This window comes from Heterodontus francisci, chromosome 2 (genome assembly GCF_036365525.1).
Source record: "Heterodontus francisci isolate sHetFra1 chromosome 2, sHetFra1.hap1, whole genome shotgun sequence".
Classification (NCBI taxonomy): Eukaryota; Metazoa; Chordata; class Chondrichthyes; order Heterodontiformes; family Heterodontidae; genus Heterodontus; species Heterodontus francisci.
This window is the reverse complement of record NC_090372.1, coordinates 142,941,322-142,965,673: the sequence shown is the minus strand read 5'-3', so window position 1 is coordinate 142,965,673 and position 24,352 is coordinate 142,941,322. Positions and strand designations below refer to the sequence as shown.

General features: G+C 42.2%; 1 protein-coding gene across 8 annotated transcripts in view; it reads right to left on the bottom strand.

Moving 5' to 3' along the window:
• Positions 1–24,352, bottom strand: part of tpk1 (thiamin pyrophosphokinase 1) — a 439,182-nt gene that overhangs the window by 262,104 nt on the left and 152,726 nt on the right. For all 8 annotated transcript variants that reach the window (XM_068011462.1, XM_068011518.1, XM_068011480.1 and 5 more), the window contains one exon: positions 10,049–10,118. In XM_068011462.1, coding sequence (XP_067867563.1) covers positions 10,049–10,118 — 70 coding nt within the window. The remainder of the gene's footprint in view (positions 1–10,048; positions 10,119–24,352) is intronic.

Genomic DNA, 24,352 nt, shown 5'->3' with positions numbered 1-24,352 from the left:
ATCCCATTTTCTTCAGCATCTGACCATAAAATAAACTCCTTTGCGCCCTCCCCTCAATTTGCTTACGTCGTCACTGGCTAACTCCCAACTACCTACAAAAATTTAACATTGATATAAGCATCTTTTTACATAGTAAAAAGATGAACACTAAGCTAAAGGAGGAAAGATTAGGCGACATTACCAAAAACTAAACAGGTGTGTTTTAAGGGGGATCTTAAAAGGAGGACAGGGTAGGAGAGGGGTTTATGGGCCTATGTAGCTGAAGACATAGCCACAAATGATTAAATTATTGAGTAAAGGACAGAGGATGCTCAAGAGACGGGAGAAATGGAGGTTATGAGGGAGGATTGTGGGGCTAGAGGTGAAGAGGGTAGGGAGAGACAAAGCTAAGGAGGGATTTAAACATTATGGAATTAGCTTAGTAGCAAACAGTGCACTGCAATTAACAGTAAATTACAAGCAATTGGAAGCATTCTTCACCTGAGTGCTCCATGTCGTTTGCATCTAATAACATGACTGTAGGCTGAATACATAAAAGCATGTTTACATTTTTTCCAGTAGCCTATCTGTTGCATTCAGCATTGCACTGGCGTGACAGCCTAGATTTTTGTGCTCCAGTCTCTGGACTGGGACTTGAGCCAAGAGGTCTACCAATTAAGCCACGCTGACACTCAAGTTAGAAATTGTTCTAAGTGTTAGACAAGAACTAGTCTAAGGCAGTTTTGACTTCTTTTTCTCCCAACATTTTGTCACGTTCTGCAAAAATGCTGCTTCTATGAATCTCTCAGCACAGATTAGGGATTTCATGCCCTTAACACTTTTGATTCTTGGTAATAGTACAGTCTGTACAGGTGGTACAAGGTTGTTGATGAGTTTTTTGTCCACTGTGGTCGTTAGGTGGTGCTAATTGAATGTTGCATCAGTCACTATTGTCGCAACAATGGCTGATAATTTGATGAAGCCAATTGCTTATTTTTGTGCTAAATCAATGACTGCATTTATTAAGTCAACTCCAAGGCAGAATAGAAAGCCTTTTTGTATCACAAATTGTGGGCTTAGTGAGGTGCAACAAGGTCCACAAGGATTTTCTTTAATTTAAATGCTTTCAGTTTAATTAATCAGCTGTCTCATGGGTTTTCTCTACTTCTGGCTTTGGTTTGTTTCTCACTTATGCACAGTAAATATTCTATATCAGTCACATCAGATTTTAATTATATATCCACATTACTTTTCATTCTAAGTATATTGTTATTTATTAATGACATTGAATTTGAAAGGTTATGTAGTTTGTCGTCCAAGTTGGTTAGAGTTATGAAGTAATTCCATTAACATGCCATTAATCAATTTTGTACTATTGTTCTGGTTCCTTTTGTTTTTTGCTTCAATTTTGCTTATTCTGTTTTGCTTTTGATAACAGTCAATGTTGTGTTAAGAAGGTTTCCAATTTTTTTGTTAAAACTTGAGAATCTATATTTTAAAACTGAAGAACCTGAACTTAGTGGTTGTTTTTAAAAGAAGTTACCAGAAGATTTGGACTGAATGTAAACAAGCTTTACTGGAAAGCACCTGTTTGCAAAGAACCTAGTAGGGGGTTAGGTTTTAGCTTGAAGAGCTATTTACAAGGAAATTACAAGTCAAGATTTATGGTCATCACAAGGCTTGTTTCTGAAACAGTTGGTTTCATTTTGAACTGTTAAAAAAGCCAGTTGGTTTGGCTAAAAACAGGCAGTTGGAGTTTGCTTATTGACCTGTCAGGAGAACAGCAGAAAATCCAGACAGCTGATCTCTTTCTCTCTTTGAAGAATCCCTGCATCTTTAAGCAAATTCTGTGTCAAAGTGCGTTTCCTGTTGCCTCCTAGATTTGAAGAAATCCTGCATGTTTGCAGAAACCTTGCATCTTTGATGGAACTTTGCATCGAATGTGAGAGAATTGAAACCTTTGTTGCTGCACCTCTGATGTAAAACCTATGTGAAGCCTTCTGTAGCTGCATTTCTTGAAAGCCTACACAGACTGATCTTCAACATCGCCTGGAAGAGACTGTTCTAGGAAGATGCTCGCAGCAGCTGCCTATTTGCCTTTAGGACACCTCACCAAAACCAAGGACATCCTCTGTACCTACTTTTCAGTATAAGTTTTTTTTTATTCCTTCTATTTCTTTGTATCGGCTGTAAACAAAAAATCCCTTTTTTTACCCCGGTTTACCAGTTGTGTATGTATGCTTGTGTGTGTGTGAGGGGCTTTAATATTTCAATTAGTGTGTATGTTTTACTTCATTATTGGTTAAGACTTGGTGACTTGGTTTATAATAAACGGATAATTTAGTTGTTTATTAACGAAACCTGCTTGGTGTGCTTTATTCTGGGGGAAAAATATAGTATCTGATTGATCATTTTATTAAGTGGGAAAATTTAAACGTGTTGTGACCTGTGGAGAAGTGGGACTGAATCAACAGTGCACTCCTCCTGCCTCGGTCATAACAGTTGCAAAATTGCGTAGTTGTTTAAGAATGATTTGGTAGGCATTTGTCTATATTTTGAAATTTTAATTGCAGGAACTGAAATCAGTCAGACTCATTCTTGTTCTTTGCATCAATAACAGAGTTTGCCTGTGTAATATTTAATTCAGATGAAGTAATGGGCTCAGGCTGCCTTTTCCATATAAAACACTTCAAGAAAGGAAATTGTCCTCAGTTGTTTCTTTTTTAAAAACAGAGATTTTGTTTAATAAATGTTTAAAGCATTCATCCATTTCTTCATCAGTGATAAGCTGCATTTTCTGATACATCTGGCAGCTAAAATAGAATTTTCCCAAGATAAGTTTGTAATTTAAATAAAGTGTAGATAAAATGACAACTTCCAAGACGACAGAAACATTAGAACTTATTAGGGAACTCTCCATGTCAGCAGTCACAACTTTCCTCTGTCTGGGCACCAGTTGCCAATAGAACTCTTGTTGAAAACATCTCCCTCTGAGATATAGTGACAGAGATATGAGTTGGTGCCCAAACACAACCCTGACCTACATGTGAATTTGATCTTCTTGTTCAACTGACTCAAATTTAGGTTATTCTAGAAAACCAGAAGGACGTGGAAGCTTTGGAGAGGGTACAGAAGAGGTTTACCAGGATGTTTCCTGGTCTGGAGGGCATTAGCTATGAGGAGAGGTTGCATAAACTCAGATTGTTTTCACTGGAGCGACAGAGGTGGAGGGGCAACATGATAGAGGTTTACAAAGTTATGAGCGGCATGGACAGAGTGGATAGTCAGAAGCTTTTTCCCAGGGTGGAAGAGTCAGTTACTAGGGGACATAGGTTTAAGGTGCGAGGGGCAAAGTTCAGAGGGGATGTGCGAGGAAAGTTCTTTACACAGAGGGTGGTGAGTGCCTGGAACTTGCTGCCGGGGGAGGTGGTGGAAGCAGGTACGATAGCGACGTTTAAGAGGCATCTTGACAAATACATGAATAGGATGGGAATAGAGGGATACGGCTCCCGGAAGTGCAGAAGGTTTTAGTTTAGGCAGGCATCAAGATCGGCGCAGGCTTGGAGGGCCGAATGGCCAGTTCCTGTGCTGCACGGTTCTTTGTAAAACCAGTAACTGCCTTCAATTTGCATTTTATAAACGTCTGTAGTCACAACCCTTAAGAGTTCTGCTAGGTAAGGTTGTTATTTGATGTAATACACCATACGTGTATATTATTTACAGGTATTTTAAAAGTAAAATGTAAAGAACAAGGAAAGGACAACTTTCCTGTATTACATTCAAGAACTGAAATTTAGTAGCCTTAAACTTCAATGCCCTGTGGACATTACACAATATTTTGTTCCTAAGTTGGTCTTAATGCAAGCCTACCTGTTTAGTTCTTACAATAGATAAGTGTGGGGCTTATTTCAGGAATATGCCATTAATGTGCTTAGACCATTGCCATGCTCCAATCACAAAATCATATGATTCTTCAGTGACATGACTCTAAACTTTGTTCTAGTAGTAACTATACATGAAAGAGGTAACAATATCATTGTAATTTATATAGCAACTTTAATGTAATAAAGCATCCCGAGATGCTTCATAGAAGCATTATAAAACAAAATTAAATACCGAGCCATAGAAGGAGCTATTCGGGCAGATAGCCAAATGCTTGGTCAAAGAGGTAAGTTTTAAGGAGCGGCTTCAAGGACGAAAGGGAGGTAGAGAGGCATAGAGGTTTAGGGAGGGAATTCCAGATCTTCGGGCCTCGGCAGCTGAAGGCACAGCTAGCAATGGTGGTGATTAAAATCAGGAATGCTTAAGAGGCTAGAATTAGATGAGAGCAGATATCTTGGCGGGCTGTGGGGTGAAGGAAATTACAAAGATAAGAGCGGCGAGGCCACGGAGGGAGGTGTTGCTTAACTGGAGCCAATGTAGGTCAGCGAGCACAGGGGGTGATAGGGGAATGGGACCTGATGCAAGTAAGGCCACGGGCAGCAGAGTTTTATAAGACCTCACCTTTACAGAGGCTAGAATGTGAGAGGCCAGCCAGGAGTGCAGTGTAAGTCAAATCTAGATGCAACAAGGGCTTGGATAAGGGTTTCGGCAGCAGATGAGCTGAGGTGGGGCAGAGTCGGGCAACGCTGCGGAGGTCAGGTGGTCTTACGGATGGTGCAAATATGTGATGTGATTGGAAGCTCATCTCCGGGTCAAACATGACACCAAGGTTGTGGACAGTCTGATTCAACCTCAGAGAGTTGCCAGGGAGAGGGATGGTTTTGGTGGCTCAGCAACAGAGTTTATGGCGAGGACCAAAGGCAATGGCTTCATTCTTCCCAATATTTAACTGGAGGAAATTTCTACACTTCCAGTACTGAATGTCAGAGAAGCAGTCTTACAATTTAGCAACAGTGGGGAGTCGAGAGGTAAGCTCCATAATAAAAACTTAAGATCCATTACAACATAAAGTGAGCTGCCAAATAGATAAGCAAGAAAGATTATAGTAGGTGTAAGCAAGTGAATGGTTACAAATTGTCAGACTAATATTAAAGCAAGGTCAAGTTTCACAGTGGGGTGTGCAAAGTTATTAAAGATAAAGGGAATATAAATAAATCCGTGAACTCCACAACAAACTACCGACCCGAAGAAGGGTCACTGACCCGAAACGTTAACTCTGCTTCTCTTTCCACAGATGCTGCCAGACCTGCTGAGTGATTCCAGCATTTCTTGTTTTTGTTACTGATGATCTTTGTTAGGCAAGAACACAAGAAATAGGAAGAGTAGACCATATGGCCCATAGAGCCTGCTCCACCATTCAAAATGATCATACGAACAAGGAGCAGGCGTAGGCCACTCGACCTCTTGAGCCTGCTCCGTCATTCAATAAGTTCATGGCTGAACTGATTACTTACATTTCCACCTCCCCTTGATGATCTTCCACCCCCTTGCTTATCAAGAATCCATCTACCTCTGCCTTCAAAATATTTAAAGACTCTACTTCCACTGCCTTTTGAGGAAGAGAATTCCAAAGACTCTTAATCCTCAGAGAAAAAACTTCGCCTCATCTCTGTCTTAAATGGGCGACCCCTTATTTTTAAACAGTGACCCCTCGTTCGAGATTTTCCCACAAGGGGAAACATCCTTTCCACATCCACCCTGTCAAGACCCCTCAGGATCTTATGTTTCAATCAAGTCGCCTCTTACTCTTCTAAATTCCAGCAGGCGCAAGTCTAGCCTGTCCAATCTTTCCTCGTAAGAGAGCACACCCATTCCAGGTATTAATCTAGTAAACCTTCTCTGTACTGCCTCCAATGCATTTACATCCTTCCTTAAATAAGGAGACCAGTATTGTACACAGTACTCCAGATGTGGTCTCACCAATGCCCTGTATAGCTGAAGCATAACCTCCCTACTTTTGTATTCAATTCTCCTCACAATAAACGAAAACATTCCATTACCTTTCCTAATTACATGATGTACCCGCATACTAACTTTTGCGATTCATGCACTAGGACACCCAGATCCCTCTGCAGCTCAGAGCTCTGCAATCTCTCAACATTTAGATAATAGGCTTCTTTTTTATTCTTCCTGCCAAAGTGGATAACTTCACACTTTCCCACATTATACTCCATTTGCCAGGTCTTTTCCCACTCACTTAACCTATCTGTATCCCTTTGTAGCTCCCTTATGTCCTCTTCACAAGTTACTTTCCTACCGATCTTTGTGTCATCAGCAAATTCAGCAACCATACCTTTGGTCCCTTCATCCAAGTCATTTATATAAGTTGTAAAAAGTTAAGGCCCCAGCACAGATCCCTGTGGCACACCATTTGTTACACCTTTCCAACCAGAAAATGACCCATTTACGCCTACTCTCTGTTTCCTGTTAGCTAACCAATCTTTTTTTTTTATTTAAAAAATTTTTTTTTTTAAAAAAGAGATACAGCACTGAAACAGGGCCTTCGGCCCACCGAGTCTGTGCTGATCATCAACCACCCATTTTTACTAATCCTACACTAATTCCATTATCCTACCACATCCCCACCTTCCCTATATTTCCCTACCACCTACCTATACTAGGAGCAATTGCTAATGGCCAATTTACCTATCAACCTGCAAGTCTTTGGCTTGTGGGAGGAAACCGGAGCACCCGGAGGAAACCCACGCCAATATGTTACCCACTACACCGTGAGATTTTATTTTCTGCAATAACTTTTGATGTGACATCTTATCAAATGCTTTCTGGAAATCTAAGTACAATACATCCACTGGTTCCCCTTTACCCACAGCACATGTAACTCCCTCAAAGAACTCCAATAAATTGGTTAAACATGATTTCCCTTTCACAAAATCATGACGACTCTGCCTGACTACCTTGACTATTTCTAAATGCCCTGCTATAAGATCTTTAATAATAGCTTCCAACATTTTCCCTAAGACAGATGTTAAGCTAACTGGCCTGTAGTTTCCTGCTTTCTGTCTCCCTCCCTTTTTAAATAAAGGAGTTACATTCGCTATTGTTCAATCTAACGGTAACCTTGCCCGAATCTAGGGAATTTTGGAAAATTAAAATGAATGCATCAACTATTTCACTAGCCACTTCTTTTAACACCTTAGGATGAAGTCTATCAAGACCCGGGGACTTGTCAGCCCGCAACTCCAACAATTTGGCTCATCTTAGGCTTCAACTCCACTTTCCCATCCGCTCACCATTTCCCTTGATTCCCTGAAAGACCAAAAATCTGTCTATCCCAGCCTAAAATGTATTAAATGATGGAGCATCCACAACTTTCTGGGGTAGAGAATTCACAACATTTTGAGTGAAGTAATTTCTCATCATCTCAGTCCTAAATAATCGAACCTTTATCCTGAGACTGTGCCCCTGTGTTTTAGATTCCCCGACTAGCAGAAATAATCTCTCACTGTCTACCCTATCCAGCCCCTTTAGAATCTTATATGTTTCAATGAGATCACCTCTCATTCTTCTAAACTCCAGAGAATACAGCTCAATTTACTTAGTCTATCATAGGTCAACCCCCTCGTCCCAGGGACCAATCTAGTAAACCTCTACTGTGCTGCCTCCAATGCAAGTATATCCTTTCTTAAATGTGGACACCTGCATACAGTACTCCAGTTGTAGTCTGACAAAAACCCTGTACAATTGTAGCCATACTTTATTCCTGTACTCCAATCCCCTTCAATAAAGGCCAACTTGCCATTTGCCTTCCTAATTGCTTGTTGTATCTGCATGCTAACGTTCTGCGTTCCCTGTGCAAGCACACCCAAGTCTCTTTGAACATCAACACCTACAAGTTGCACACCTTTTAAAAAATATTCTGCTTTTCTATTCTTACAACCAAAAGTGCACAATTTCACACTTCCCTAATTATACTCCATCTGCCATCTTGTTGCCCACTCACTTAACCTGCCTATATCTCTTTGCAGCCTCGCTGTGTCCTCCCCACCACTTACCTTCCTACCGAGCTTTCTATCATCAGCAAACTTAGATACGTTACTGTCTCTTCATCTAAGTCATTAATATAGACTGTAAATAGCTGAGGCTCCATCACTGATCTTGGCGGTATAGTGCCCTGTATAAGTGACTGATGTGATAGAATTGGTAGCAACACAGATTTGAAGAAACATTGCTTGTTAGACTAACTCTTCCAGTTAGAATCGGTAGGTTTCTAGTACATCCAGCGATGAGCCTGTAGTTTTAGTGAATACTCATTGCTCTAATAGAGTTCTCTGGAACTTTCACTTCTATTCTGCACAAAAAGTTTTGTTATTCCACAGCATTAAGAGAATACAAAGTATATTTTTAAATTATGTTGTTCCATTATAATTTTTGACGCAATGTGACTCTCGGCATACCAGATGAAAAAATAAAACAGATCAGTTACAAATCTGAAATAAAAACAGAAAATGCTGGAAATACACAGATCAGTCAGTACCTGACATACCAAAATATAACATCACAACCTATCTTATTTTCACAGATGTTAATTGACCCACTGTGCATTTCCAGCAATTTCTGACTTAGCAGATGGAACTGGAAAAACTGCCTGTTTTACCTCATTTTAGACTCATCGACAGGATTGCGGCTGCCTGCAACAAATTTGTCCTAACCATCAGCCTCAAGAAAACGAACATCATGGGATAGGACATCAGAAATGCTCCATCCATCAACATCGGCGACCACGCTCTGGAAGTGGTCCAAGAGTTCACCTACCTAGGCTCAACTATCACCAGTAACCTGTCTCTCGATGCAGAAATCAACAAGCGCATGGGAAAGACGTCTGCTGCTATGTCCAAGAGGGTGTGGGAAAATGGCGCACAGACACGGAACACGAAAGTCTGAGTGTTTCAAGCCTGTGTCCTCAGTACCTTGCTCTACGGCAGTGAGGCCTGGACAATGTATGTCAGCCAAGAGTGACATCTCAACTCATTCCATCTTCGCTGCCTCCAGAGAATCCTTGGCATCAGGTGGCAGGACCGTATCTCCAACGCAGAAGTCCTCGAAGTGGCCAACACCCCCAGCGTATACACCCTACTGAGTCAGCGGCACTTGAGATGGCTTGGTCACGTGAGCCGCATGGAAGATGGCAGGATCCCCAAGGACGCATTTTACAGCGAGCTCGTCATTGGTATCAGACCCACCGGCCGTCCATGTCTCCACTTTAAAGGCGTCTGCAAACGCGACATGAAGTCCTGTGACATTGACCACACGTCGTGGGAGTCAGTTGCCAGTGATCGCCAGAGCTGGCGGACAGCCATAAAGGCGGGGCTAAAGAGTGGCAATGTCGAAGGGACTTAGCAGTTGGCAGGAAAAAGCCAACTGTGTAACAGCCCTGACAACCAATTTTATCTGCAGCACCTGTGGAAGAGTCTGTCACTCTAGAATTGGCCTTTATAGCCAATCCAGGCGCTGATCCACAAACCACTGACCACCTCTCGGTGCTTACCCATTATCTCTCGAGACAAGGAGGTCAAAGAAGAAGACTCTGTAATCTAAAAATTCCCTGAATTATGAATCGAAAGACAAACATAGTTTTTGCTTCACATCATTGTATAGTCTACTTTGTGTTCAGTTCTCAACATACTAGACACATCTTCAAGACTTACCCACATCGCCCACAACCCTACCCCCAACAGGTGACACATACTTATCCTATACATTCACAGCTGAAGGGAAAGTTATTCGACAGTGAAACAAAGAAGTTGAACTGAAAATCACGAAACAGAATTGGAGACGCAACTTTTAAATTTCTTCTAAGAATGAGTTCTCAAATATTTTTCAAGCTGTGGAAACATGAACATTCATCAGGTTGTCTATCATCCATGTCAAGTGTGAGTGTCACCAGAGAGTTACTGACACTGAGTTAAGAAGAAAGCTATTGGAGTAAAACACCCCTGACTTCTCCAGGAGCGTTTTTACTGATTAGTGTTTCCTTTACACATAATGAATAGGACAGAATCACTGACACAGGAAGGTTTCTTTCCCTTAGGAAGATGGGACAACCTGTCATTAAACACAATGCCACATCAGATGGTTAAAAACAAATAACAGAAGTTAACAGCTTTACCTGTCCCGCCTTCCTTCTGTATGCTCATAGAGTCGGTTTGCTCCACCATCGGCACATGCACGAACAACAGCTTCAAAAACAGACAAAAGGAAAAATCAAAGGTGAGCATGAGCAAGTTTATTTTCCATCTTTTGGAAACAAAAGTAGTTCTGCACGGTGCCAGCAAATATAACACAGAACTGTCAAAAAATGATAAAACATGATAAATTGAGTGGGTTGAAAAAGGATTTGACGAGACTGGTCATGGGTCATCTCTCATCCACTTGGTGACGAAGTGCGACACCAAACAGTATCTCAAAAAACAAAAAGCAAGGAAATCACACAACAGCATCTTCTGCTGAATAATTCAATAATTGCATTATTCAGTTGGGCATTTGATTTGGCACAGATATATACAAACAACACAGAAGTTGTACACCATTCAGGTGGATGATGTATATAATTTGATCTTGTAATGCTTACTTTGTTTCGGTCTTCACAGCAGAGGAAAAGGCTAAAGTACCAGAGATACACTAAAACTAAATCAAAAGGAGGCATTTACTAGATATTAAAAAAAAATTAAGTGCTAATGGACAAAATAGTATAATGTGGGAAAATGTGAAATTGTCCATTTTGACAGTAAGAATAAAAAAGCATATTATATAAATGATAAGAGTTTGCAGAACTTTGATAATCAGAGGGATCTGGGTGTCCTACAGCATCAATCGCAAAAGGTTAGGTTGCAGTTTCAGTAAGCAATCAGTAAGCAAGAATGTTATCATTTATCATGAGGGGAATTGAATACAAAAGTAGGCAGGTTTACAGGGCATTGGTGAGACCACATCTGGAGTACTGTGTACAGTAATGGTCTCCTTATTTAAAGAAGGATGTAAATGCGTTGGAAGCAGTTCAGAGAAGGTTTACAAGACAAAAATGGGCGGATCTAGAACTAGCAGTCACTATTTAAAAATAAGGGGTCACCCATTTAAAAGAGAGATGAGGAGAAATGTTTTCTCAGAGGGTCATGAGCCTTTGGAACTTTCTTCATCAAAAGGCAGTGGAAGCAGAGTCTTTAAATATTTTTATGGCAGTGGTAGATAGATTCTTGATAAGGAAGGGGGTGAAAGGTTATCAGGGTAGGCGGGAATGTGGAGTCAAGGTCACACTCAGATTAGCCATGACCTTTTTGAATGGCGGAGCAGGCTTAAGGGGCCGAGTGGCCCAGGACATTATATAGGAAGGACAGGAGAGATAAACTAGAAAATTACAGCCCATTAGTCATTCACGAGAATGGTTCCAGGGAAGAGGAACTTCATTTATGAAGACAGATTAGAGAAGTTGGGACTCTTTTCCTTGGAGAAGAGAAGGCTGACAGGAGATTTGAAAGAGGTATTCAAAATCAAGAGGTGTGTGGACAGAGCAGATATGGAGAACCTGTTCCCACTCGAGAAACGATCAAGAACGACAGGGCACAAATTTAAGGTAATTGGCAAGAGCAGCACTGGCGTCCTGAGGAACTACTTTTTCATGCAGTGAGTGGTTAGGGTCTGGAGGGCACTGCCAGAGAGTGCAGCGGAGGCAGGTTCAATCAAGGCATTCAAAAGGGAATTAGATAGTTATCTGAAAAAGAAAAATGAACAGGGTTATGGGGAGGTGGTGAGGGAATTGCACTAAGTGATCTGCTCACTCGGACAGCTGGTGTCGACATGAAGGGCCACTGGCCTCCATCTCTGCTGTAACAATTCTGTGATTCTGTGAGAGTTTAACATCTGTTGCAGGGAAGTTACTAGAATCAGTTGTTAGCACTAGAGTGACTGAGCACTTCGACAAATATGAACTTCTCAGATCGAGTCAAAATGGATTTGTGAAGGCAAGTCCTGTTTAATGAATCATAAAAGCAATATACTGCAGATGCCAGAAATCTGAAAAAAAACCCAAAGTGCTGGAAATACTCAGCAGGTCTGGCAGCATCTGTGGAGAGAGAAGCAGAGTTAACGTTTCAGGTCAGTGACCTTTCATCAGAACTTGCTGAAAACCTAACCCTTCTCTAACCTTTGCCAGTTCTGATGAAAGGTCACTGGCCTGAAATGTTAACTCTGCTTCTCTCTCCTCAGATGCTGCCAGACCTGTTGAGTATTTCCAGCACTTTATTTTTATTTCATGTTTAATGAACCTGGTTGAGTTTTTTTGAGGAGGTAACTGAAGTGGTAGATAAAGGAGTGTCTATGAAGGCAATTTATATGGACTTCCAGAAGCCATTTGATGAGATTCTATACAAAAGACTCAATAAAAATGAGCATATATGGAATTGGAAACAACCTGACGAGTAGGGAATTGGTTAAAAGATAGCAGACAGTGAGTCGGGATAATGGAATATGTTCTAAAATTGATAGGATGTGACTACTGGTATCCCCCAGGGCTCTGTACCAGGGCCTCAACTTTTCACTATTTATAAATGACTTAAATAAAGGACTAGAGCTCCATATATCCAGGTTTGCCAACGATACTAAGTTGGGTGGTATAGTAAATAGTTTAGATGGGAGCAGAAAGTTGCAAAGGCACAGCCATGGATCAAGCGAGTGGGCAAACCTGTGGCAGAAGGAGTTTAAAGTGGGGAAGTGTGAGGTCACCCACTTTGGACCCAAGACTAAAAATAGAATATTTTCTAAATGATGAGAAGCAGAGAGATTTAGGGGTCCACATACAGAAATCACTAAAAGCTAGTGAGTGGATACAAAAAGAATTAAAAAGCCTCTTGGAATGTTAATCTTTAACTTAAAGGGCCTGAAATACCAGGGAGTAAAAGTTTCAGTTTTATAAATTTTTGGTTAGACTCCATCTGGAGTACTGTGCGCAACTCTAGGTACTGCACCTCAGGAAGGATATACTGGCTTTGGAGGAGGTGCCAGGCAAATTCACCAGAATGATACTTGGGCTAAAAGGGTTAAGTTAGGACAAGATGTTGCAGAGACTAGGCTTGATGGTTCTATGGATCCCCTTGAGCATATAAGATTATGGGGTGATCAAACTGAGGTGTTTAAGATGATTAAAGGAGTTGATAGGGTAGAGAGAGAGAGAGAGAAATAATTTTCTCTTGTGGGGTGTCCAGGACAAGAGGGCATAACCTTAAATTGAGACCTAAGCAGTTCACAGGCGAAGACGGAAAGCACTTCTGCGCACTAAAGGCAATGTGAAATCTGGAATTCTCTCCCCAAAAAACTGTTGAGGCTAGGTCAATTGAAAATTTCAAAATGGAAATTGATAGTTGTTTCTAAGCAAGGCTATGAAGACTTAGGGAACCATGGTGGTAGATGGTGTTACAATGCAGATCAGCCATGTTATAAGTGAAAAGTGAAACAAGCTTGAAAGGCTGAATGGCCTAATCATGTCCCCATCAGACATGCTCACTAAATGAAAATCAGAAATATCAGTTTTAGTTTTCCCTACATAATGGCCACTCTGCAACAGGGCACATAATTTTACTCCCTTCATACATCTATACAACTTGTCCTACCTTCCTTGGAGATGCATTTTCTTACTCAAGATGGGACATCTCTAACAGATGAAAATCTCTTCCTCTACTCTCCTCACTCTTCCTTCTTGGACCACATCCATCTTCTCTCAGCTCTTCTCTCACCAGCTGTAACTTACACTTTGTTGAGCTATAATCCACACAGCATTTTGTTCATCACTACATGGAATGGGGGGATAAGTTCAAAACCTCAAATAAGCTTCCAGCCTCAGTCACAGAATGCGGTTTCATTATTTTTTTTTTATTTCTCCAATATTCCCTCCAACTTCCCTTACCCCTTGTCTCCTCTAGGTGAGGGCACCTGCTGAGATACAGTTCCCAAATCATAAGCAGCTGTCAATACCTGGCACAAGCGACTTATCTTGGACAGCTAACACTTAGAATTCTCTTGAGTCCTACAACTTGTATGGGTTGTTTTTAATGCTAGCTTTGTGAAAGCTACATGAAAAGAAAGCATCTAGTTCGAATCACAGGATTTGCAAGAAAGTAACTCTTTAAAGCAGTGCATCTTCAAACAAAAATGTTCTGTTACTGCTCTTTTTCAGGTGTTTAACTAAGTTCTACTGAAATAACATACATTATTGGATCTAGAAAGTTTAATAATGGCAAGCGTCATTTTTCATGCTTAAACATAAACAAAAGTTGCAGGAATCTCCAGTGTCCACTCAAACTTGATTTATGATTATGTTACAAAAGTGCTTCTATATTTGTTAAGTATATGTTTCTTAGGACTTTTCTTCAAATTGTGGAGATGGATTTGTGGCGAAGGCTGAAGATTTCATAGAAGCTGGACTTGGCTTTTTTGCTGACAGTTCATTGAAAGGACACTTGACTGAAAACACTTACTGGAAGAATCAAGGAATGCTAAAAGCAGCCTCTACTGGAGTCTACCTATCACCAACATAAATAAACAACAGGAACCTTGGACTAAGGGGAGATGTCACAGGTCAAGATTTATAGGGGTCAGGAGGCTTGACTCATGAGATACTGTTTTGGTTTCGCTTTGGACAGTCAGTTGGGGTGTGAACTATTCTGCAGTTAGAGAAAACCAGCCAAGACAGCAGTCACCATCAGCACCCTCTTCCATCTCTTTCAGAACTTCCTGAGAATCAAGTGTAAGAAATAGGGAAACTGATGCTGCATTTCTCCTGAAAAGCCTGCCAGAAGCACCTGTTGTTGTATTTCTCCTAGAAAGCCTGCCAAACTAATCTTCAACGTCGCCTGAAAAGAACTGTTCTAGAAAGACCCCAGTGACAGCTGTCAAACCAAATTTGGCACGTCAAACCAAAAAGGGACAACTGACTCTTTTCCACATCTCTTTTTTCCTTCAAGAATTAGCAAGTATTTGGCCAAAGTATTCTTTTTTGTCTTTTTTTTTTGTAACAGAACAGAGCTCTAAAGAGAACATCTATATTTTTTTCAGTTAACTGGTGTGTGTGTGTCTCTGTGGGTGTGAGGGGCTGAGGTAAAAGGGAAATTTCATATTTCAATCTGTGTGTTAATGCTTTGCTTCGTTACTGGTTAAGTCTTGTTTTATGATAAACTGATAATTTTGTTGTTTAATAAAGAAACCTGGTTGGTGTATTTCATTCTAGGATAAAAACAGAGTCCACGATAGAGTATGGGTAACTGGGTAAACATTTAAATATACGTTGTGACCTGTGGAGAAGTGGAACTAGAAAAACAGTGCACTCCTCCTGCCTCAGTCGTAACAATTGCTATACTCATTGAGATGATTAATGATTCTATTTTCATGCATGATGCAAATACTGGAGTAATTTTTTAAAGAATTCACCTTAAACCCATTAGCTCAGCATGGGTGCAAGAGTGCTGGTACACTGCACACTTACCTAATTGAGAGCTACACTGAGTCTACTGAAATTCTATCATTTACTGTCTTCTAGACACATGATAAATTTGGTATATAAAAGGGATTTGTTAAGATTTGAATAAAAATTAATTTGGGCTTGGCTGGACTGTAACCCACAGTCGAATATCCTATCAAGGCTTTGATGTGAATAATGACCATTTGGGCTGAAGTATCAGAGGGGAACCAGTGTCCATAGCACTGTGCTCACTGATTAATCAACACCTTCAGGGCAGGAGACAAGAGGAGAAAATAGTCATGGGAAAAAGAAAAATATGAAAAAAATGCAGGACAATGCAGCTAAAGATGCAAGCTACTTAAACCATGATCTTAGAACGAGAAAACACAAGTATAGAATTAATAAGTCTCAGCAAGATTATCGATCGGAACAAATCTGTTCACCAACTGAGTTTATATTTGGAATGGAATTCCAACAGAGCAGGAAATGTGTTGATTAACTCCTATAAAAGCAGCAGAAACAGCTAGTTAAGAATGGGGTTTAAGTTTATGCAGGTTAGCCTAAACATATACAAATACTTTTGGAAAACCGTGCTGCTGGGCACTTGAAAATGCCATCTGGTCAAAGTTAAATAACACAAATGTAATGTTAAACTGAAATCCTGAACTCTTCCTATCTACCTTAGTACCATATGTAAATATTTGTGACAACTTTACCTTCCTGAAGGTTTTGCCTATGGGTTGGTTACCTTCAGATGCAAATTATGATGGGGCAAATTATACAAGGTCGATGGAAGGAATTAACTCAATAGGCTAAATGGCAAATTCTTGTTCTATGCTTTCTGATATTGCATCAGCACATATATCTGTGTATATTTAAATTTAGGCATTTAAATGAAGTTTTCCAGTTCTTTAAGTCATACGTGCAACCCTTTCAAAAGAGGAAATACAAAGAAAGTCTTCATATAACTGCTGGGTCCCTCTGGAATAGAAAAATCATTTTTGGGCGGGCCCGCAAGTTGTTATTGTAACTTTTGCCGCAATTCCAGTTTCCCACGCAATTTTGCATGTAAATTAGCTGTGCGGCGACAGGCACGGGGGACACATGGCATCATGCGGCGGGGGCGGCCTTTCTTCGGTGGAACCCGTCGACACTGCCCCAAGCACCATGATTGCCACAGATATGAAACATTCTGCGCTTGCAGTCTCAAGGATCAGCAGCCTCGCTTTCATCTAAGTACCTTCACACTAACTGAAATTGAACCGTTTACTTAAATCAAAATGTTTTTGCCTCCTTTATTTTGTGAAAGTCACCACCAACTTCACATCATTCATTTTCCCTATAGCCAAAGTGAATCACATGGCAGCCAGCAGGCACTGTCCCACCTCACGGTTCAGTGATGCCTCCCTTCGGGTTCTCCTCCAAGCCGTCAGGGAAAGGTGGGAGGTCCTCTTCCCTGCAGATGGAGTGCGAAGACCCTCCTGCCTGATCAAGGCGACCTGGATGGAGGTAGCAGAGGCGATTTCAAACTGTGGGGTCAGTTGTAGAATATGGGTGCATTGCCGCCAACACGTCAATAACTTGCTCAGATCGGCGAGAATAAGCGGTCCTGGCAAAGCTGCTCCATTGTTTTCTTCCATAGCCTTATGTCTTTAAGACAGAGGGTAAGTAAGGAATCCTGTGGAATGCATGAGCAGCCTTGATGCCATTCACTGAATGATGTTGCGCCAAGATGAAGATTGGCATTGTTTATGTGCGAAACCCATTGCAGAATGAATGATGTTGATGCATGTATGCAATGGTTGTGATGCATTATTTGCCATGTCATTAAATCTGCACTATCTGCTGCAGGATAAATGAAGCCACAAGCGTGAGCCTACTAAAGCGAGAGGAGGAGCCCCTGACATGAAGCTGCCGATCAAGGCTGAGGAGATCGTGAGAGAAGAGGGAGGCAGGGCAAGCGGAAATGGCGAGGCAGGAGCCACAAGGTGTCATCTCTACTCTTGCAGGCAAATGTGCAAATTGAAGGAAATTGTGTGAATTCATATGAAGTACATGCTTGAAGTGTTTCTGTTTGTGTCTCCACTGCAGGTGGACTCGACGCGCAGAACACCACATGGCCCAAGAATCCTCCTCTGGGGAGGAAGCAGCAGCCAATGCCCCTCGGGGTGCACCTGCCTCTTCTTCCACCTCCGCCAGAGCAGATAAATCCACACTGTCTACAGGGGGTTTAAAATTAGAATCTGGGTCTCAAGCTGGTGTGTACAACACAGACACGTCCCAGCAGCTGAGGGAGCATGTGCCAGCTGGGTCCTCTGGCTGGGAAATTGGTCCCTGTTCAGACCCACACTCATGATGATATTTGTAGCTACAAGAAGTCTGCTGGATGTGCAGCACAGCAATGTTGAAAATATGTCAGAGATGCTGAAGGTCATGCGTTGCTTTGCGCATGTCATGGAGGAGTCCACACAAGCTATGATGTCTGCCATGTCTTGGGCATTTAAGCTCATGACTTCCTCAGTCAAGAGTCTGGCGAGCTCCGTGGCGAGTCTGGTTGAGCATTCGAGCAATATGCGATCTGACCTGCACTCCATCGTTGGCTCCATGCATGCAGCAGAGTCTAAGCAAGAGGGAGACGAGGAACCAGGACCTCTCTCCAGGTGCTCCTTCCCCTCAGGGAGACAGGCAGATACCATCATGCACACAGATAGAGGAGGAATGTGTGCCAGCTGCTCTGGGGCTTCCTCTAAGGACACCCCTAGGGTAAGCAGCATCTCGCCCTCCGCGCACCGCCCCCCCCCTTTCCTCAACACTGGCCCCCTTACCTCCAGCACGCAAGCACACAGAGGCTACTCCACCTTTGCTGCAGACCTCCAGTAAGATGGAGCCATCAAGGCCCCATTCCTTCAGAGGATGCCCACCATGGTCATCCACAGCAACAGGGCAGCACATTGAGCAGACTGCCACCACCTCAGCTGCAAATGTCGGGTATCACCTAGACGTAGCAGGAGAAAAAGGAAATTGAAAGAGTTTTGAGCACACAAGTAGCATGGGTGATGTATATATTGTGAGAATAGAAAAGATTTCTGAATATATTTTTTATTTCATTTAAAAGTTTATCCACTCTTGCTAATGATTTGCTTGATTACAGATGGATACAAAGATATTTTTCAGAGGCCTATGGCAGGAAGGCAATGATGTTTGCAAAGCATCTCAGGAAATGTCCAGTATCCATATCTCACTGGAATCTGAGCCTTCATTCTTCAATGATGGCTGTTTTCCTATTGATTATTAACTTTTCCAATAGTGTCATACCTTACTTTTGTTTTCTACAGACATAACTTAATGCTGCTTACAGTGGTGTGTAGTCACATTCATCGTAGCCATAGATGATTTCAAATGCCAATCACAAGAAAGTGCAGCAATGCTTCGTTAAGATTGCAGCGATAAGACCTCGTGCAAAAGGGAATTTCTGTGGGGAATTGTTATGTTTCTCCTCCCAACATTCCTATTGTTGGCTGAAAGGTGCATAAATGAGATTCTCCCTGATGTCCCATGCAGGTCTCTCCATGGCCCTCATATTGATGACGGCATCGTTGTCCTCCTCCTCACCGTCTTCACAGTCATCCTCATCTGAGGAGGACTGGTGTTCCTCCGCTTGCAGAATGTTTCCATGTCTAATGGCAAACTTGTGCAAAGCACAACAGACGATTATTCATGATACCCTCTGTAGGGGGTACTGAAGAGCCCCTCCAGACCGGTCAAGCTAATGGAATTGCATTTTCAGAATTCCAATGGTGTGTTCAATGATGGCTCTAGTGGATGTGAGAGTGACATTGTACCTCTCTTCAGCAGCGCTTTGGGGATGGCGTACTGATGTCATCAGCCATGTACAAGGGGGCAACCCTAGTCACCCAGGATCCATCTGTCCACTTCAGCTGGTTCTTCAAAATGTATGAGTTATGACAGCTCCCTGGGAAATGTGTGTAAACATGCATGATTCTTTTCCCGTTTTTCACAAACCAGTTGCATGTTTCAAACGTGGAAGCCTTTGTGATGGACAAAAACAGCAGACTGGCCCCAGGGAGTTCTAATGGCCACAGGAGTACAGTCAATCACCCCTTGCACTCTAGGGAACACAGCAATGGCGCCAGAGGCCACAGATCTTGCTGCCTGGCTGCTCACGTCCACAGGTAAGTAGATGAAATCATTGGCACATCGAAAAAGGGCACTGGTCACCTCTTTGATGCACCTGTAGGTTGCAGACTACGAGATGGCACATATGTTACCCATGGATCCCTGGAAGGAGCCGCTGGAAAAAATAATTGAGTGCAGCAGTCACCTTGAGGCAACTGGCATGGTATTCCCACCGAAGCCATGCAGTTGCAGGTCATGCCACAGAATCCTACAAATTTCTGTGACCATTTCACGTGACATCCTTAGGCGTCTCTGCCATTTGCCCTTGTCCTGAGGATGCGATGACGTGCCAGTGCCCATCTTCGATAAGGCCATTCCTAGATGTTATCATTGACAGCATCCTCACCTTTTTGTTCTGCCTGTTGCTGACGTTCATGTATCATGAGTTGAGGGAAAAGAGCCCCGCTGAGTCTTTCCCTTTGCTCTTCCTTCCGTGGTACTAGACAATTGCGTGTCTGAGACCCATCTCGCTGTGGCTTTTCTGGAGGCAAACATCCATCCCAATGCTAGCGTTAATTTAGTTGAGTTAAAGAGAGCGGAGCACAGACCTGAGATTCAACTGCATAAATCTAACTGCTACACGCCACATTGAAACGATTGTGAACCTGGTGGCACAGGAAAATTGCTCGCCATTCACTTAATCTGGCAGGTAGACTAAATTGTAACTATGCATATGGTAATGAGTATTCATGTTATTTAAATGAATGCAAAGCTGCAATCTCACTGCGCTGGGGAACCCCAGAACGCCGCAAACCCGCCACTCTCTTAATTCCTCCAAAATATCCCATCAGGAATCTGAAAAACATCTCCTGCCTAATTATATCAACCCGCAAGCCACCAAATCCACCATAGCGGAGAGCATAAAATTCGCCCCATAGTTTCATTGTTGTTTCATGCATGCTGTCATTCTTAGCTGATGGGCTAAAAGGGGATATAGCTGGAACCGAGTTCATTGCTCAAAGACAAATAATTATTGCACTGTCATGGAATCATAATTTTGATTTTACATAGCCCAACATATCTGTGTTTAACAAGATAGCTGATTTGTTTTGTCTAGAGCTAGCTTGAGATACCACAAAGGTTATCATAATGTCACAAAACATCTACAGTTACTTCACTAGAATTTGTTTGAATAGAGTTAGGCTTTTTCTTAATGCTTTGGCGTATTAGTGGGATTTATTGGCATTGCGCTATAGCACACTCTTCACAGAATTAGGGGACTGTTAATTATTGTTGAAATATTCTGTTAATTAGCCAATAAATTGTTCAATGCAATATATGATAGTTTGTGCCTTAGAGCATTTGAATGCAAGAAAACAAAAAATGTTGGCGACATATTTGGGGAGTGTACATAAATTGCGACTCCAGATATGCACAATCTGATTCACAAAAAAAACTGACATCGCTTTGCATTCACAAATTAGAAAAATGAGTAAGGTTCCTTAAAATCTCCAAAGTGCTTATAATAACTTTGCACAGCAAACAGCAGTTGAAATACGATAGGAAGATCAAAACATAGGGACTTGCTAAGTCATGGTAAATGTTTCATGTTTGCTAAACTCAAGAAAATAAAAGCCAAGGAACTCCATCACGTTTGTCAAGCACAAATATCTACTCTGCAATCTTTGATGGCTGCTTTTAATGATTTTCTCTTCAAAGTACTAAATCATTTATTGTTGATTAAAGATTCCAAAATTTTTTTAACCAGCAATGCTAATCGAACTGGCTTATAATTACCCAATAAGCTCTTTACCCCTTTTTGATAATGGGTATTATATATTGCTTACATTTCAGTCCTGTGGCATATTTGCAATCTATATTAGTGACTTAGAAGAAGGGACTGAGTATAATGCACCCAATTTGCTGCTGATAAAAAGCTAGGTGGGAAAATAAACTGTGGGAAGTGCACAAAGAGGGCTGAATTTAGTGAGCCCGTCGTGGGTCCCGGTAGCGGACCTGGAAATTGATGCCATTCCTGCAAGCCATTTTACATAAAGGTGTAATATTTGCAATTCTCCAGTCCTCTGACACCACCCTGAATCTAAGGAAGACTGAAAAATTATGGCCGGTGCCTTCGCAATTCCCACTCTGATTTCCGTCAGTATCCTTGGATGCATCTCATCCAGTCCTGGTGCTTTATCAACTTTTAAGTACAGCTAACCCATCCAATATCTCCCCTCCTTATCAATTTTAAACCCTTCAAGTGTCTGAATTACCTCCTCTTTTACCATGACCTGTCCAGCATCTTCTTCCTTGGTAAAAACAGATGTACAGTTTTCATTTAACACCTCAGCTATGCCCCCTGCCTCTATGAGTAAATCCCCTTTTTGGTCTCGAATTGGCCCCACTCCCGATTTCACCATCCTTTTATTAATATGCCAGAAGACGACTTTTGGATTCCCTTTTATATTAGCTGTCAGTCTCTTTGCTTCTCATTTGCTTTTTCACTTCCCCTCTTAACCTTCTATATGCAGTCTGGTTCTCGGTGGTATTATTCACTTGGATCCTATCATAAGCATACTTTTTCTTATTCATCTTAATTCCTATCTGTTTCATCATCCGGGGGCTCTGGATTTGTTTGCCGTAACTTTCCCCTTCGTGGGAATATACCTTGACTGTGCCTGAACTATCTCCACTTTAAAAGTAGCCCCTCGTTCAGCTACAGTTTTGACTGCCAACCTTTGATTCCAATTTATCTGGGCCAGATCTAATCTTACCCCAATGAAGTAGGCTTTCCCCCAGTTCATTGTTCTTACTCTGGGTTGTTCCTTGTCCTTTACCATAGCTAACCTAAACCTAATGATACAATGATCACGGTCCCCGAATTGTTCCCCTACTGACACTTGATCCACTTGGCCCACCGCATTCCCAAGAACTCGGTCCAGCAGTGCCTTCTTTCTCATTGGACTGGAAACATACTGTAGAAAATTCTCCTGAACACACTCTAGGAACTCTTGCGCCTCTCTGCCCTTTACACAACTCTCCCAGTTCATTTGGATACTTAAAGTCCCTCATTATAACCACGCTATAATTCCTGCACCTCTCTGTAATTTCCTTGCAAAATTGTCCTTCTACATCTTTCCCACTAGTTGGTGGCCTATAGACTACACTGAGCAATGTAATTGCACCCTTTTTAATCCTCAGTTCCAGCCAAACAGATTCTGTGCTTGACCCCTCTGGGACATCCTCTCTCTTCAGCACTGCAATGTTATCCTTAATTACAACAGCCAACCTCTCCCCTTTTCCTCCCTTTCCTATCTTTCTTGAACACCTTGTATCCAGGAATATTTAGCATCTGCTTTGAGCCAGGTCTCTGTTATTGCCACAACATCAGATTTCCACGTGGCTATTAGATTAGAGATACAGCACTGAAACAGGCCCTTCGGCCCACCGAGTCTGTGCCGAACATCAACCACCCATTTATACTAATCCCATATTCCTACCAAACATCCCCACCTGTCCCTATATTTCCCTACCACCTACCTATACGGGTGACAATTTATAATGGCCAATTTACCTATCAACCTGCAAGTCTTTTGGCTTGTGGGAGGAAACCGGAGCACCCGGAGAAAACCCACGCAGACACAGGGAGAACTTGCAAACTCCACACAGGCAGTACCCGGAATCGAACCCGGGTCCCTGGAGCTGTGAGGCTGCGGTGCTAACCACTGCGCCACTCTGCGCCTGCAGCTCACCAACCTTATTTGCCACACTCTGCGCATTCACAGACGTGTGCAGTAACCCTATTTCAGACTTTATTACTTTTCCTCTATTTCCGACCCCACCTAATACTTTACTATTTCCTACTCCAGTGCAATCTGCCTCTCCCAATTCTATGTGCACCTTGGTGTTCCTCTATTGCATTATCTCCTGGTTCCCATCCCCCTGCCAAGTTCGTTTAAAACCTCACCAATAGCACTAGCAAATCGTGCCGCAAGGAAATTTGTCCCAGTTCTGTTCAGATGCAACCCATCCGGCCTGTACAGTTCCTGTCTTCTCCAGAACTGGCCCCGGTGGCCCAGGAATCTGAAGCCCTCCCTCCAACAATCATCTGCTCCATCCTATTTCTATATTCACTTGCACCTGGTACCGGGAGTAATCCGGAGATTAATACTTTTGAGGTCCTGCTTGCTAATTTCTTACCTAGGTCCCTAAACTCTGACTGCAGGAACACACCCCTCTTTCTGCCTATGTTGTTGGTACCAAGACTGCTGGCTGCTCACCCTCCCCCCTCAGGGTGGTCTGCAGCCATTCAGTGACATCTTTGATCCTGGCACCAGAGAGGCAACACATCATCCTGGACTCACATCTGCAGCCACAGGAATGCCTGTCTATTCCCTAAAATATCAAATCTCCTATCACTACTGCTCTTCCAGTCTTCTTTATGCCCCCTCGTGCAACTGAACCAGCTCTGGCTGCATTCTCCAGATGAACCATCACTTTGCTCAGTATTCCGAACTAAATACCGTACGAACACATGAATTAGGAGAAGCAGGCCATTCGGCCCCTCAAGCCTGCTCCACCATTCAATAAGTTCATGGCTGATCTGTTTGCGTTTCGAATTCCACACTTCCATCAACCCCCTATAACCCTTAATTCCCTGCCTAACAAGAATCGATCTATCTCCGCCTTAAAAATATTCAATGAACCTGCTTCCACCACCTTCTGAGGCAGAGTATTCCAAAGTCGCACAACCCTCAAGAGAAAAAATTTCTCCTCATCTCTGTCCTAAAAGGGCGACCCCTAATTTTAAATCAGTGCCCCCTAGAT